Source organism: Gavialis gangeticus, unplaced genomic scaffold (genome assembly GCF_001723915.1).
Source record: "Gavialis gangeticus isolate Ggan-Ray unplaced genomic scaffold, GavGan_comp1, whole genome shotgun sequence".
Taxonomy (NCBI): Eukaryota; Metazoa; Chordata; order Crocodylia; family Gavialidae; genus Gavialis; species Gavialis gangeticus.
In genome coordinates this window covers 69,327,072-69,341,033 of record NW_017729033.1, presented here as the reverse complement: position 1 = coordinate 69,341,033, position 13,962 = coordinate 69,327,072, and the positions used below count along the sequence as shown (strand labels likewise).

Here is a 13,962-nt window from a genome sequence, read left to right as displayed (position 1 = left end):
TTTTTTTTTTTTTTTTTTTTTTTTTTTAGGGATACAGCAATAGAGATTTTGGGAGCCAATACCGATACCTGATATTTAAGGAGGCATACCGGCCAATACCAATCCAATTTCTGATAGTTTCCTACAGCTGGTAAGTCTGTGTGGTGAAAGGGGCGGGGGGAGGGGGCAGTGAGCAAGAGTTCTCAGCGGTGATAGAGGGGGCAAGGGCATGCATTATCCAACTGGAGTTTGGAGACTGTGGGACAGAGACGCAGTTCATGCCCCTGCCAAGGCTTGTGCCCTAGGAGGGCATTGAGGGGGAGGTGGGGGGGAGTCCACAGATCTGCACAGGGCAGGATGGAGCTGGAGCTGTGCAGGGCTCTTCTCACCAGGGACTGGGCTTGGAGCAGGTGCTGGTGGCACTGGGAGGGGGCTGTAGCTACCCCAAATTTCACCACAGCTCTGCTCCTAGTGCTGCTACTGCCAGCTGATTGGTGCAGCCCTGGCTCAATCCCCCACCTCCATCCATGCTCCGAAAAGAGCTGGGGCGGCCGCTGGTGATGGCGCTGGGAGTGGAGCTGCAGTGAAATTTGGGGTGGCTGCAGCCCCCTTCCAGTGCTGCTGGCGCTCACTCCAAGCCCATCCCCCAGCAAGAGTCCAATCCAGTTCTAGCCTATAGCTGCAACACCTTCCCTGCCCCATGCAGATCCAGGGGCACAGGACCCCCATGCCCTCCCAGGGTACAAGCAGTGGCAGGAGGTCCCTGCACCCCACCAAATGAGCTGCGTCTTCATCCCATACCTGCCCCTCACCGCAGGAGGTGTTAATCTGCCCCCTCCCCACATGCTCCTTCTCTCCTCCCTCCCCTTCTACCACATGGTGTTACCAGCTAGAGGCAGCTCTCTAAGCTGCTGACTGTTCCTCGCTGCCCGCGTGCTGTGCTGTGGCTGCATGCAGCATGGGCATTTATTGGCCAAATTATTGGCTCCATTGGGCCAATTTTCAATACAGCCAATATTCTTTATATCCATACCAATCCAACATCAGACCAGTGTATCGGTGCACCTCTACATTTTTTTAATGAAAGTTTAAGTACTGCAAATAAGTTTCCAGGAAAGACTGGTTCATTCTTCCCCCCCTCTGGAATTGGCTGCAGTTTGCCATGACAGTTGCATCATGCAGTTGTGACCACATGGTTATGACCACTCATGCTTATTATGGAGTGTCATTGACAGGTCCTGCAGAAGATCCACTTCTTGGCTTTTAACCTGCTGTCTGCAACATGAGAGCTCTGAAGCAAAGGCAGGATATAAATGGAAAGATTAGAGGGAGAGATAGGTATTTGGAAGATTGAGGGGAAAATTCCTGATGCTGCATTTGATTTGTTGCCTGAAGGTATCAAGTCAGCCTGGGGAGGTAAATGTATGTCATGACATCCTCCTACAAAACTGAGATGAGAAATAAGCCATTATTGTCACATGACTTGAGAGGAAGGGGATTTTGTGGGAATCTTTCCATTTTCTTTTCTGTGCATGAACTCCATCTTAGCCTCTCAAAAGAGAGAATGTCATAGTGACATTTTTTCCTCCAATGGAAGAGGGTAAACATGGTTTTTCCTCTTGACAGTTAACACTAGTCTGATCGCTGGCCAAAGCAGGTCAATGAAGAGCATTGGCAGGCCTTCTCATTGTTAGCTCCCAGATCCAGCTGCTCTAGGGAGCTAGAAATTGAACGAGATGTGGATTCCAGCTCCTTATATTGTGGAATAAGTCATTTTTCCTCCTGACACTTGTGAGCCATCACACAAGTAGCCTCACTGTGAATTACCAGAATGCATTGTGAAGGGTAATTTAGGTTACTCCATTTTCAAGTATTATATAGTCTTTTCTCTTAGAAGAGAGGCTTGCTAGAAAAAGCCCATTTTCTGTTATTCAATGGTGGCAGCTTTCTGGAGTGGGAAGTATATTCTTAACTATTACATTTTGTTTTAGGTGTTTTCACTTCAAGCCCAAGATTTGGATCATTACCTAAGATTGCACGTAAGTTAAAGATCAATTTAAAAAAGGACAGAGCAATTGGGGTAAGCTAGTTTACAATGGAATAGTAATTCCTCAAACCTCTACTATCCAGACTTCTCTTGTGAACCATCAGGGTACTTCCCTGTTCTCTTGAATATTAGGTTACCAGACTTATTACTTGCACGTATGAAGCATTACCAGAGCAGTTCAGGTAACAGGAATTCTACTGTGGTTGCAAGCTGATTTAGTAAGTAAAGTTTGTTTAAGGTAGACTTTTTTCAGTAAGGCCTTGGACAAACATTCACTAGGAGCAGTTACAGAGCGGGCAGGAGAGCTGCTGCTCAGGAGTGTATAGCAGCTGTTACACTTGCACTACTACAAGCACTTAGTGATACAAGTGAGCTAAATAGTCAACCCTGGATGAAGCAGGGTTAAAATTGGAGCAGTTGCCACATTTGTATCATAGCAGTTTAGAGTAGCAGCTCCCCCTTTCCTCTTTGAAACTGTTCTAAGTGAACAGTCATCCCTGCCCCAAGTATGTATTGCCAGTTGATAAATCTGTGCTATAGTATAACCACCCTGCCTTTGTTCTTCAGATAGCAGCCTTGATGATCTGCTTGTCTGCCATTGATTCCCAAGCCATCCCTAACCTTTGGGGAAAACTCCCAGCCAAAATCTAGAAAGCCAGGGCCTATTTTAAATCTTACTTCACCATAACGCATATAAAAACCCCCATCATCTGATGGTGGCTAGGCAGCTGATTGTTACTGTGGATTACTTTCCAACTGGGCCCAAAGCTAGCCTATATCAAAGCATTCTAGTATTTTTATAGTCACACCATTTTGCTTGTTTTAGCCATTTCTTATACCTAGTCTTTTATATTTTAAATGTTATGGGGCCTGGGCTGTTATTTATGACATGGCAATTCAGCAGCAAGGCCTCAACAGGATCATAATATTACTTAAAGATCTTAAATTGCACTGGGGCCTCATTTAGGTACTGCTGCAGTATTATCAATAAAATAATAGCAATGCAAACTCAAATTATTTATTGCAAATGTGCAATTCAGGACCATTTTTGCATTCTACTGCACTAAATGTATGCAGCAGCCGAGCTAATTAAACATCATCATCATTTTTTTCTCTTCCCAGAAGAGAAGTAGATTTCATTAGTGGTTCAGTGAGGAACTGAAACAGGTGGGCCTTCTCAGGGCTGATTTACTTCTGGCCCACCCACCTGTTCCTGGGCTAACAGCTCACCTTGCCTTGATGATAATTAGTTAGTTGTTAATTAAAGCAGGAGGCTGCCCATTTCTTGCCCAGATGCCAGGGGCGTTATCTGCAGCTCCGTACCTCCTCTACACCACAGCCCATGCCTCACAGGTGGCATCCTCTGTTCTTACAGTCACCAGCCCTACTCTGGGCCTCAGAATCCTACTGTTTGAACCCCACCTGGATCCCTCCATTCAGGCAGCCTATTCCACCTTCATCCTAGGCTACTTAGCTCCCTGAGCTGCTTCCCCCTTACAGGTGTGGTTCCCCCCTGGACCTTGGGCTACACAGGCCCTGGCCTCACCTCCAGGCCAGTCAGAACCTCAGGCCCTCAGCTCTGGGCATTCCTCAAGGTGGGCCCATGGCCTTTCACCCCTTCCAGTCCTGACCCCAGCACTGACCAGTCAGGGGATGTCAAGACAGGTTTCTGAGTCTACAGCCCCACTCTCCCACTGGGGTCCACCTTCCAGGCTCTACAAGGGGGTAACCCACCCAGTTGTGGGAGCTGGGGTTAAGGTACCCCAGCCTGCCTTTCACCAGGGTGGTAACTGGCCTGGTATTTTCTGGGGGCTCCCATGCCACTGAGAGCCCCACCAGGCTACCCACTCCTGGCAGGGTGCAGTTTTAGGTCATGCCCAGGACCAGGAGCCTCCTGACCATCCCCTACAGCTCCTCCCTTACCTCCAGAGTATTCTATGAAGTCTCACAGCTAGGTGATGTTGCTGCACCTCCAGCCAGCAACAAAATGCCCTGTTTATATGAGTGGCCAGAGCTCTAAAATGGCTGCTGCGGTTAAGCGCCTGCTGGCTGCTTTGCCCCAGGTATTAAAGTGGCAGGCACAAATAGTGCCCTGCCACAGGAACCGTCACTGTGTTGTTAAAAGGAGCATTTCTTTTTGGAGGAGAATTTAAGTAGTGCCCATTATAGGACAGCCATGGTGAAGCCCCAGTGATGGAAAAAAGTTATAGGGGATGAAAGGGTAGTAGGGGTGCACCGATAGAGCTTTTTGGAGCTGATTTTTAAGGTAGCATATCAGCAGATACCAGTCCGATTTCTGATATGCAGCCCGGCAGCTTGAAGAGTAGTGTCTGGCTAGTCGGTCTGTTGTTGTGGGAAGGGGTGGGGGAAGGGAAGGAAAGGGGCGTAAGGGACCGATTGAGGCCCTTGAGGTGAGGGAGTGGGGCTGGGGCAGGGGCTGCCCAGCGGGGGAGGGGCAGCTCCTGCCCTACATGCACCCTGGGAAGGTATGGGGGGCGTATGCCCTGGATGTGCGCGGGGCAGGGCTGCGCCAGGCTCTATCGGAGTAGGCTGGGCCAGGCTGCACTTGGGGCAGGCAGCAGTGGCGTTGGGAAGAGTCTACAGGGGGGTGCCGCAGCCATCCTAAAATTTGTTGTAGCTCCTCCCAGCAATGCTGCCCACCCTGAGCACAGCCAGGCCCAGCCCCCACTAGGAAGAGCCCGGCACAGCTCCAGCACCAGCGCAGTAGCGATCCGCCTCACCCGGTAGCAGATCTAGGTGCACATGCCCCCCATGCCCTCTCAGGGTGTGTGCAGAGCTGAAGCCGCTGCCTCTCCCCCCAGATGAACTATGGCTCTGTCCCATGCCCTGTGCCACCCTACCCCAGCCCCACTCCCTCCCTCACTGTGGGGGCCTTGATCTGCCCCCCCATGCCCCTCCCCTTCCACCACAACATTCTTACCAGCTGGACACAAGAAGGTAAGAACCAAGCTGCTGGGCTGTGCTGCTCACTGCCTACGTGCTGCGCTGCAGCTGTGCACATCCATGGGGCATTTATTGGCCGAATTACGAGCCACATCAGGCAAAAAAAGCTGATTTCCAATACAGTCAGTTTTCTTTATATTGGTGCCAATCTGATATCAGATAAGTGTATCATGCATCTCTAAAGGGTAGTCATTAAAAAAACACCATGGTGCATTCTGAAAGCACAGGAGCAGTTACTGCTAACATCTTGGTCAAATATCACTTGGAGTTCTTCTTGGAGTCTGCTTTTATATAAATTGTCCCTGTTATTCTAGTCAAATAGGGTTCAGTTTTTCACATGTGAACAGCTGTTATGTTTCATCAATGAGATGGTTGTAGTAGGTGAAAAGAATCCTATTACAGTATGGGCTTTGTATATGTTTATAAAATGTTTTGGAAAACAGCATGCAACAGAGGTAGTTTATTTTTAAAAAATCCTGGGATTAAGATGTAGGCTTCTTGAGCTGGACTCTTGAGTTAAGACTCTTATACTAACTACATTGTGTGATGTATTTTTACAGTTGCTGGTGTCTTAGGTTTTGCCATTGGAACAATGTCATACATAGGCGTGTGCCAGAAAAAGTTTCAAAGCATAAATGCTACACCGCTTGGTCCAGAAGATAAAAGGTTTGTTCTGACTGCATAATGAATATTTATTCTTAGATGCAAACATAGTTGTTGAAAACAGAATGAAAAAAGAAAGGTGGCTACCATATGAATTTAAGTTCTCACATCCTTTCCCAAGGTATATACATCACGGTTATGTTGTTAAAAAGTTAAAAATGAAATACAAGTCATGCTTAACCAACCTGATTTCCATCTATTACAAAGGTAGTGGGATGGGGAGAGAGCAGTGGATGTAATATACCTCAGCTTTATCAAGGCTTTTGACACTCCCACAACATTCTCATTAATAAGCTAAGGCAGCAGTTCTCAACCTTTTTGAGACTTGAGGCACCCCTTGGAAAATGCTAGTTCTTAGTTTTCACTTGATTCTTGACTATGGCAAAATCATAGAGCAATTATTCTGTTGCAAAGTACTGTGAAAGACCACAACAGGTCAAACTAGTTTTGACACTATGGATTCCTATTTGAAATCTCTTGAGTTTTATTTTCCAAATGTTCAGTTTTTCTGTCTGATTTTAGGCATGATAATCATACCTGCAAGGAGTGTGAAGCAAAATCTTGATCTAATGAAAGGGAACACGAAAGGCCCACACCTTAATTGCAGGTACACACACTTGAACTTGTATGAAGTTTTGATTTCCTTCTTTATTCTGAAGAGTTCTCATCTAAAACACTTAGCAGTGCACAATATAAATTCCACAGAGATGAAACAACCCGACAATGAGCAGAAGAAATGCTTTTTTTTTTAATACCTCTAAATAAATTTGTTTCTGTTTAACAATATTCATTTTTAATCTCTATTTATGAGGAATTCTTAATTTAGATGCAAATTCTCAGGAAACAACACTATTTACTTTTAACCTAACTGGAAGTCATTTTCATATTCTGCCTACTGTATATTCTAAATAAACTAATGTAACCCTGCTGGTTTGAATACTATTTCTGTGTCTTGTTTTTGACTTGAACATTCACAGATTGCTCTGTTTGGATATGTTAAAAACAGCTGAAATATTATGCTTTGAAAGTATGGACAGTAAATAATCTTTACATTTGAATCTAATACCTTAATCTAGCTCAAACAGAAATGAAGGATTTGGTAAAGACATTACTCTGTAAGATTATTTGGCTAGCCTTTCATAGGAAACCTAGCTAGATGATCCATAATTGTTGCTTCTGAACATAGGATCCCATGAATTATTATCCTAGCAGATCCTATTCATTGACCCTAGTCAATTAGGATGGATTTGTGAAAGTATGTTAACTATTAAATATTTTGAGAAAGTATTTTGCTTTTGTAGAAACCATTATAAAAATCATTACTTCATTAGAGTATCCTATCTCCATTAATAATCTGGAGGAATTTTTTCACTTGCATCTGAACATGCACTTTCTAAAGCAGCTGAAGGCTGCTAAGACAGCAAAGCTTCATCTGAACCCCTGCTCTGCTTATCACACTGAAGTCTACAGTAATATTCAGCTAAGAGAGAATTCTTGAAATACTTAAATGACTAAAGGTCAGTGGGATTTACAGTGCTAAGTCATTTATATGAGTATTTCTAAAGAACCCAAGCATGCTTGATTAAAGATTGCCATTGTTACAGCCATATAAAAAGGTGTTGTTGCATAAGAATTTAAGTCTTCTGCTCACTTGACTAGCCTTAGGTTTGAACTTTAGGACAGTGTTTCTCAACCTTTTAAGTAGCAAGTAGCCCCTAACTTCTGAAAATGTCAATAAGTACTATAACACTCAATTTTCAAAGGGATTTTATATTTACAGACTAATGTGTGCCATATGTTGGAAGAAGGGCTGTGTATATAAGGCCATGATATGACAGATGTCTGAGCTGGTGTGGGTAGGGTTGCCACCTTTTACACCAAGGGTGTACAACTCAAGTATGTACTTGGGCTAGAGGTGACATTGGCCAAAGCTAGGAGGGCTGAACCAAATTATTACTGGAGAATTTAAAGCGCTGCACAATGCATGGTGCACCAATTTTTTCGCCATAGTTTTGAGAGGAGGAAGGGGTGAGAGAGAGAGGAAAAGAGGGTGACAGAGTGTGGGGGTACCGGCATACCCCCTGCCTACGTCTCGTACCACAGGTTGAGAAACTATGCTTTAGGAGATGGCCCTTGTGTTTAGATCTCTCTCAGGCTTGACAGAGGAATTTTGAGCTGAGATTATTCAATTATAGAGGTATTGGTTACCTTCAAAATATGTTCTGTGTGTACCCAGAGCCAGGTGTGATGACTAGGTTTTTCCGTTAGGAAAAATAAATGTAAGGGTTGGGTTTTATTTCACATAATTAAAAATATTATTATGATTAATTACTTAACTATTTAACTGGACTACAGGAAGTTTTCTATGATTTGCACGCTACTCTTTTCCCTCCTAAAACATATAGTTAGTGAGTCAGGGCCATCGGAGACAATAAATACTACTTTTCACTACTTCTCATAACTAAGAGAGTCTTGCTCACGCTCTTGGAACGTCAGGGTAAAATGATGGTCCTGCAGGCAAATTCCAGGACCAGACTCTTATCTTAGAGAATCCTGCAGAGCTCCCACAGAAGTTACCAGGGAGCTACACAAGTACATCTAAGAAGTCTGCTCTCGGCATAAGGCTTTTTATAAATTGTGTATTTTTTTCAGATATAATTTCTTTAAAAGTACTTCATCTTAGCATCTCTGTTGCAGAAGTAATGAAGATGACAAAATACTGCAGAACCAGTTGTTTTCTGAAACAGCTTATTTTGGACAGATGAAATGAAGCTTCCCATCACCTGTTAAGCAGTTCACCTTGAGGCTTGATTTAATAAATTCTTGCTTATAACCCATTTCAAGTAATGCAGTTTTTATGCAATAGGATATTTCTTTCTTACATTCAGTGTAGCTAGTTCCTCAGATTTTGCAGTTCTTGCAGTTTAAGTCAGTTGTAAGCAACAGGTTGCAGTTCATCACATTTGCCTCCTGCATCAAAAAACAGAAAAGTGGGAACATTTAAATTATTTTGCAGTGCCAAGACACATACTCTGTTCAGATCCAGCCCAGAGCATGTGGTGTATTTGACACCACTGCTTTAGACAATATACTTCCATACAAACACTATGTCATTAAACTAGCACAAAAATCAAGGCAGACACTCTCTCTGAAACAAACTTACAAGGTCTGCTTGGGCAGTTGGTGTGTAAACACTGCATAATTTGAACCCTACTCTCTGCTATTCAACTGTTGAATTCTGTGTTAATCAGTATGGTACAAACTGTGACTAAGCTTACTCATACAATGAAAGCCAACACTGACCTATTGACGCTAACAAGACTGGAGTGATTATTGGTCTTAGCTAACATCCCTTCATCTAATATCCAGAATCATAATGCAGAGAACAACCCACAGTTAAGCAACTATCATGCTTCCCACTTCAATTGCACATGGGATCTACCCTTACACCAGCTGCATGACGCAAGTCCTGTGCTTGGACAGTGCTCTCTGCTCACCATCCAGCTGACAGCATTACCAGGTCACTGTGACGGAGAGGAATTGGAGGCTATTTCTGCCACTACCAGAGCTCCCACACAGCTGTTCATTCAGCATAACAGTAATCTGGCTCTGGGTTCCCAAGGTACCTTTTGGAACCAGTTTAACATGCTTAGGTGTGATGTGGTTTGCTATGCCATGACTACTCATATCCAGGGCAGCTATCCCCTATCTGTGTAGATATCTGTGAGCTACCTCCCTCCTGAGTAACTCCAACTGGAATAGTTGAGAATCTATATTGGGCTGTTGGGGGTCACTAGATACACTTAAAATAAGTGTATTCTTGTGTTTTACTGTGTAAGAATCAGGGATCAGGCTGTAGACCTGCCTCCTATTTCTTTTCTAACCTGGGTGACGGTAATTAAGGAAATGGTAATTGTATCATTAATTCTGTCAGCTTGCAAAAGAGGTTCTGATCATAGACTGACTCATTTTCTGCCTTAAGGTCAAATGGTCTCAAGTTTTCGGTAGCATGACTGACTGGTGCAAAACCATTGAACTGCAATATGTATGTTTATATAGATTCACAGATGGTAGGGTAGGAAGGGACTTCAACAGGTCATTGAATCTGACCCCCTGCCTAGGCAGGAAAGAGTGCTGGGGTCAGATGACCCCAGCCAGATGCCTATCCATCCTTCTCTTAAAGACCACCTCCCTTGGAAGTCCATTCCAAATTTTCTCCACCCTTACCATTAAGAAGTTTTTCCTGATATCTAGCCTAAATCTACTCTCTGTCAGTTTGTGACCATTGTTCCTTGTTACCCAAAGAGGCACCCTGGTGAACAGAGCATCTTGTATCTCCCTAATGAATTTATAGGCAGCCACAAGATCACCTCTCAGCCTTCTCTTGTGGAGGCTGAAGAGGTCCAGGTCCCTCAATCTCTCCTCATAGGGCTTGTCCTGTAAGCCCCTAACCATATGAGTGGCCCTCCGCTGGACCCTCTCAAGTCTATTAACATCCTTCTTGAAGTATGGTTCCCAAAACGACACAGTACTCCAACTGCAGTCTGACTAATGCCACACAGAGGGGAAGTATCACCTCCTTGGTTCTATTTGTCATGCATCTGCTGATGCATGATAAAGTGCGGTTAGCTTTGCTGATGATGTTTTAAACCTACCCTTGCTTGTTTATGTTTTAAACTTACCCTTGCTTGTTTTGGCCACACACAATTGCTATAATAGAGTTCTTCATATGCCAAGGTTATTTATTAAAGAAAAAACCTCTCTCCTCAATAAAAGCAGCATTATAAATTCACTTGATTAACCAGCTATTTTCTTTTTTTGTTCTTTTTTTCTGATTTAGTGTAAGCAGTCACATGGCTATCAGAAATGATCATTCTTGAAGTAGTATATCAGCATTGAGTTTGTGGTACATAAGAGAAAAAATGATGAAAAGCTAAGTAGTACCTTTATGCAGGAGACATTATCCTTAAAAGGTTTTTAAAGTGTTAGACTACATTTCATGGAATTTACAGCAACATTATTGTAAAAACCTTTTAAGTAGCAGCCTCCAGACACTGATCTCTGAGTTGCTAAGTAACAAGCCTATATTTCCTGGCAAAAGTTATTTAAGATTGTTAAAAAGCAGTTCCCCTTATTCCTATCACCAATAAATTGTTTCAAGTAAAGTGCATAATTGGGGAACAACCATTTAAAATAGGTAGTAAATAATGTTGAAATACTTTAATACTTCAGATAAACTAAAACAGATTAATGGACTGAATATCTCAAATTGTAGTAAGTACGAGGGACATTCAGGACTTTCACGTGCCATTTATTTGTGGGCAATTCTGGAGAATTAAAACTACCAACTCCCATGATATTGTTAGTCATAGCTGTCAAGGACTTGCCCAGCAAGATGCATGTGGTTCATGGAATTAAGTCAGATAAATAACATCCAGAGCATCTATATAAAGTGTGGAACACTATGTTGGAAAGCAGATACTTAGAATGTTAAATATACATTACATTTTACAACCCAGGGAAGACCAGTCAGTTCTGTCTCCATTACTAGGTTATAGGGTAAATGTTAAGAGCAATGGGAAAGCTAACAAGCCCTTACCTTGGCATAGATGATCTCGGTTAAGAGCTCAGGATCTCAGTAAAATATCCAGGAACTCACAGGTTGGCATGAACCAATGACAGGAGCCAAAAAATATTCACCAGCTGGATGGCCAGAACTCAGCAGATGAATAAATGAAAGGTGAATTAAGTATTTGAAATGCTAAGTTGCCTAAGTGAATGCCTCACATGCCAGTCAAGTAAAGATGCTAAAGAGGCTTTGACCACTTTCACCCTTTATGGGTAATCTATGAAAGAGGTCTGAGACAAACAATTGACTCTCTGTCGTATTCCTTTTAGCACGGGAGGAAATCCGCAAGAGAGTTGAGCCTATGAAACATCAAGTATTATTGCATAGTACCAAGACACCCGTAATTCCTTGCACTAACAATGGGGACACATCTCCCCTTTGCTGGAAGAGCCTGCAGAGAGGTTAGAACAGTGAACAGGTAGAATTTTCTCTTTAGAATATGTCTTGTCCTTTGCAGAGATTAAAAAGTGAATTGTACCCTTGTGGTCTGGTGATTAAGGGTACAAGACCAGTTGACAGTAGCAGCATGAAAATAGAAATGCATGTCTTTTCTGTAACTGAAAAAAAAATCAAAAGAAAAATAGCTTTTTTCCATAATATAGCAGAGTTCATATGGCAAGATAAACTTCTATGTGTTTTATGTAATCATGCAAATAAGGGTTAGAAGATGAGAGATGGGCATCAATAAATTATCTGTCATAGGGACCTCTCTAGAAACTATTTAAAAAGCCCCTGGTTTCACTGGAGTTAAAAATGTATACAATTACTGGGATCTAGTAGTAGAAGAATTTTGGGCCCAGAAAAAAAAAAACACCTTCCTGTTGAAATCCTGACTGACAAGTTTGACTTTGGTCAATCCAATTGATTACTAATTTTCTTGTAAAACTAGAACATGAAAATAGAAAAGGCAGGAGCTTAGTAGGAATCACAGAATGCAGCTATTGTTTATGCATTTAGATAAACAGCAAATAAAAAACCCTTGGCTTCTGCACCATCTAATTCAGGTATATTAACTTTGTCTAATTCTGCAAGTAGCCAAGAATCTTTAACAATTGGCCTGTAAATAAAGTAATTTTTCTGGAATATTTTCTGAGAAAAAGGTCAGTTTTAAATGTTAATGCAACTGAAAAGCTTACTTGATCACCCCAGGCACCTACAGTGTGGCCCAACTTCTGCCAGCAGGAGCTGTGGTTGTTGGAAAGAAAATATCAGGCCATTTTTGTCAGTAGCTAGCTATAAACATTTCAGTGATAACATTTTGGTCCAAGCACATAATATCAGTCTGAGCTTTCATTTGAACTCTAGCTTCACATTGTGTGCTGGCATGACAAACTTCCACAAACATAACCAGGTGAGAAATCTTGAAATGCCACCAACTTCTGGAAAACATAGAATTAAATATCTTGCAAAATTAGTGATAATCACGTTTAATGGAACACAATTCAAAATTACTAACAGAAACTTCGAAAACCCTTTTCAGACTGAAGTCACGACATCCTCGTGTTCCTCAAAAAATGGGAAAACACATCTTGGGGTATGAGGGAGATTGTCTTCTGTTGGCTTTCCCTATCAGAAAGATTTTCTATTAATGTATTCCCCCGAGTGAACTTGAGATCTTCAGTTAAAAAAGGTCAATAGTATGGAAATGAGCACATCATATTAGGTAATATGTTAGATATGTTCCCCTGAGCCCCCAGCAGCAATGTTAATTAGATTAAGCAGCTTGAAACTTCAGATCTTTCCAAATAACAAATAGCTGGAATGCCTTGTCTTGGATGCATGTTTCAGCAATATGCTTCATTAGCTTTAGCTATATACTTTGATCTCAGTGGCTAAATCAATACAAGCCCTCATGTAGCAAATGCTATATGCTGAATTGTCATATGTGTAGATTTCAAAATACAGATCAGAAACTTTATCTTGCAGCAGATCCTTGTCATTAAACCACTTCCCTTGCACGTACTAGTTCCATGAATCAAGTCAATCATAAGAATCTCAACAGCTGCCTTGGTTCCATGCCACATGCAGATGTGGCCATCTAGCCAGGAGCAGCAAAACCTGCAGCTTAACAGTTGGCAGCTCTAGTTTAAGAGCTGCCAAACAGCTTGCTTTCAAAGAACTGGGGCGGATTTCTCTTGCTTGCCTTTCTGTAATATGAGCTTGCATGGCGAGACTGCTGCCTAAAATCTTTTAAGGGCTCCCCCCTTTGCGCCTCTTGTACTCCTGGCTTGCTTACATAATACATAGTAGTCTACAGGTTTGGTTGACAGCTTGAGGAATGTTTTAATATGCAGAAGTTAGGAAGGCCCAGAGAGAGGAATGAACACACATCAAGCTTCATAAAATCTAGGGCAGGGCCTAAGTTCCATGTTTGGTGTATTAAACATCAGCAGTATAAACTGACTACATAGCACCACATTTATTGCATCAAAAGGACTCTCATATACATATTTTAGGCATTTAGGCAAGAAAGACTCTTCATACCTGATCTATTAACAACTGGAATACACTGCTATTCAAATATCAATAGCAAACAAATAATCCAGATAAATGTGCCCGTGTTAACTGGCTTCTTTACTTTTCATTTCATCCAGGAAGAGCACACACCAACTGCTGAAACTTCCTTAGCCTGATAAAGGGTTTTTGAACCCAAAAGCTTGCTTAATAATTGTTTTCTGAC

At 42.4% G+C, this 13,962-nt stretch overlaps 1 protein-coding gene and 1 long non-coding RNA gene across 6 annotated transcripts in view; one reads left to right on the top strand and one right to left on the bottom strand.

The window, feature by feature from the left end:
- Positions 1–8,487, top strand: part of OCIAD2 (OCIA domain containing 2) — a 20,434-nt gene extending 11,947 nt beyond the window's left edge. For 2 of the 5 annotated variants that reach the window (XM_019526401.1, XM_019526406.1), the window contains 3 exons: positions 1,971–2,018; positions 5,551–5,656; positions 8,351–8,487. In XM_019526401.1, coding sequence (XP_019381946.1) covers positions 1,971–2,018; positions 5,551–5,656; positions 8,351–8,423 — 227 coding nt within the window. In that variant the 3' untranslated portion in view covers positions 8,424–8,487. Of the gene's footprint in view, positions 1–1,970; positions 2,019–5,550; positions 5,657–6,175; positions 6,261–8,305 lie in introns of all 5 variants that reach the window. The other 3 variants (XM_019526403.1, XM_019526404.1, XM_019526405.1) reach the window with 3 other exon arrangements.
- The window catches only part of LOC109303973, a 5,878-nt gene continuing 358 nt past the window's right edge, over positions 8,443–13,962 (bottom strand). Inside the window, exons 2-3 of the long non-coding RNA XR_002099272.1 lie at positions 12,419–13,851; positions 8,443–8,623 (exon numbers count right to left, since the gene is read on the bottom strand). This is a non-coding gene — a long non-coding RNA (uncharacterized LOC109303973). The remainder of the gene's footprint in view (positions 8,624–12,418; positions 13,852–13,962) is intronic.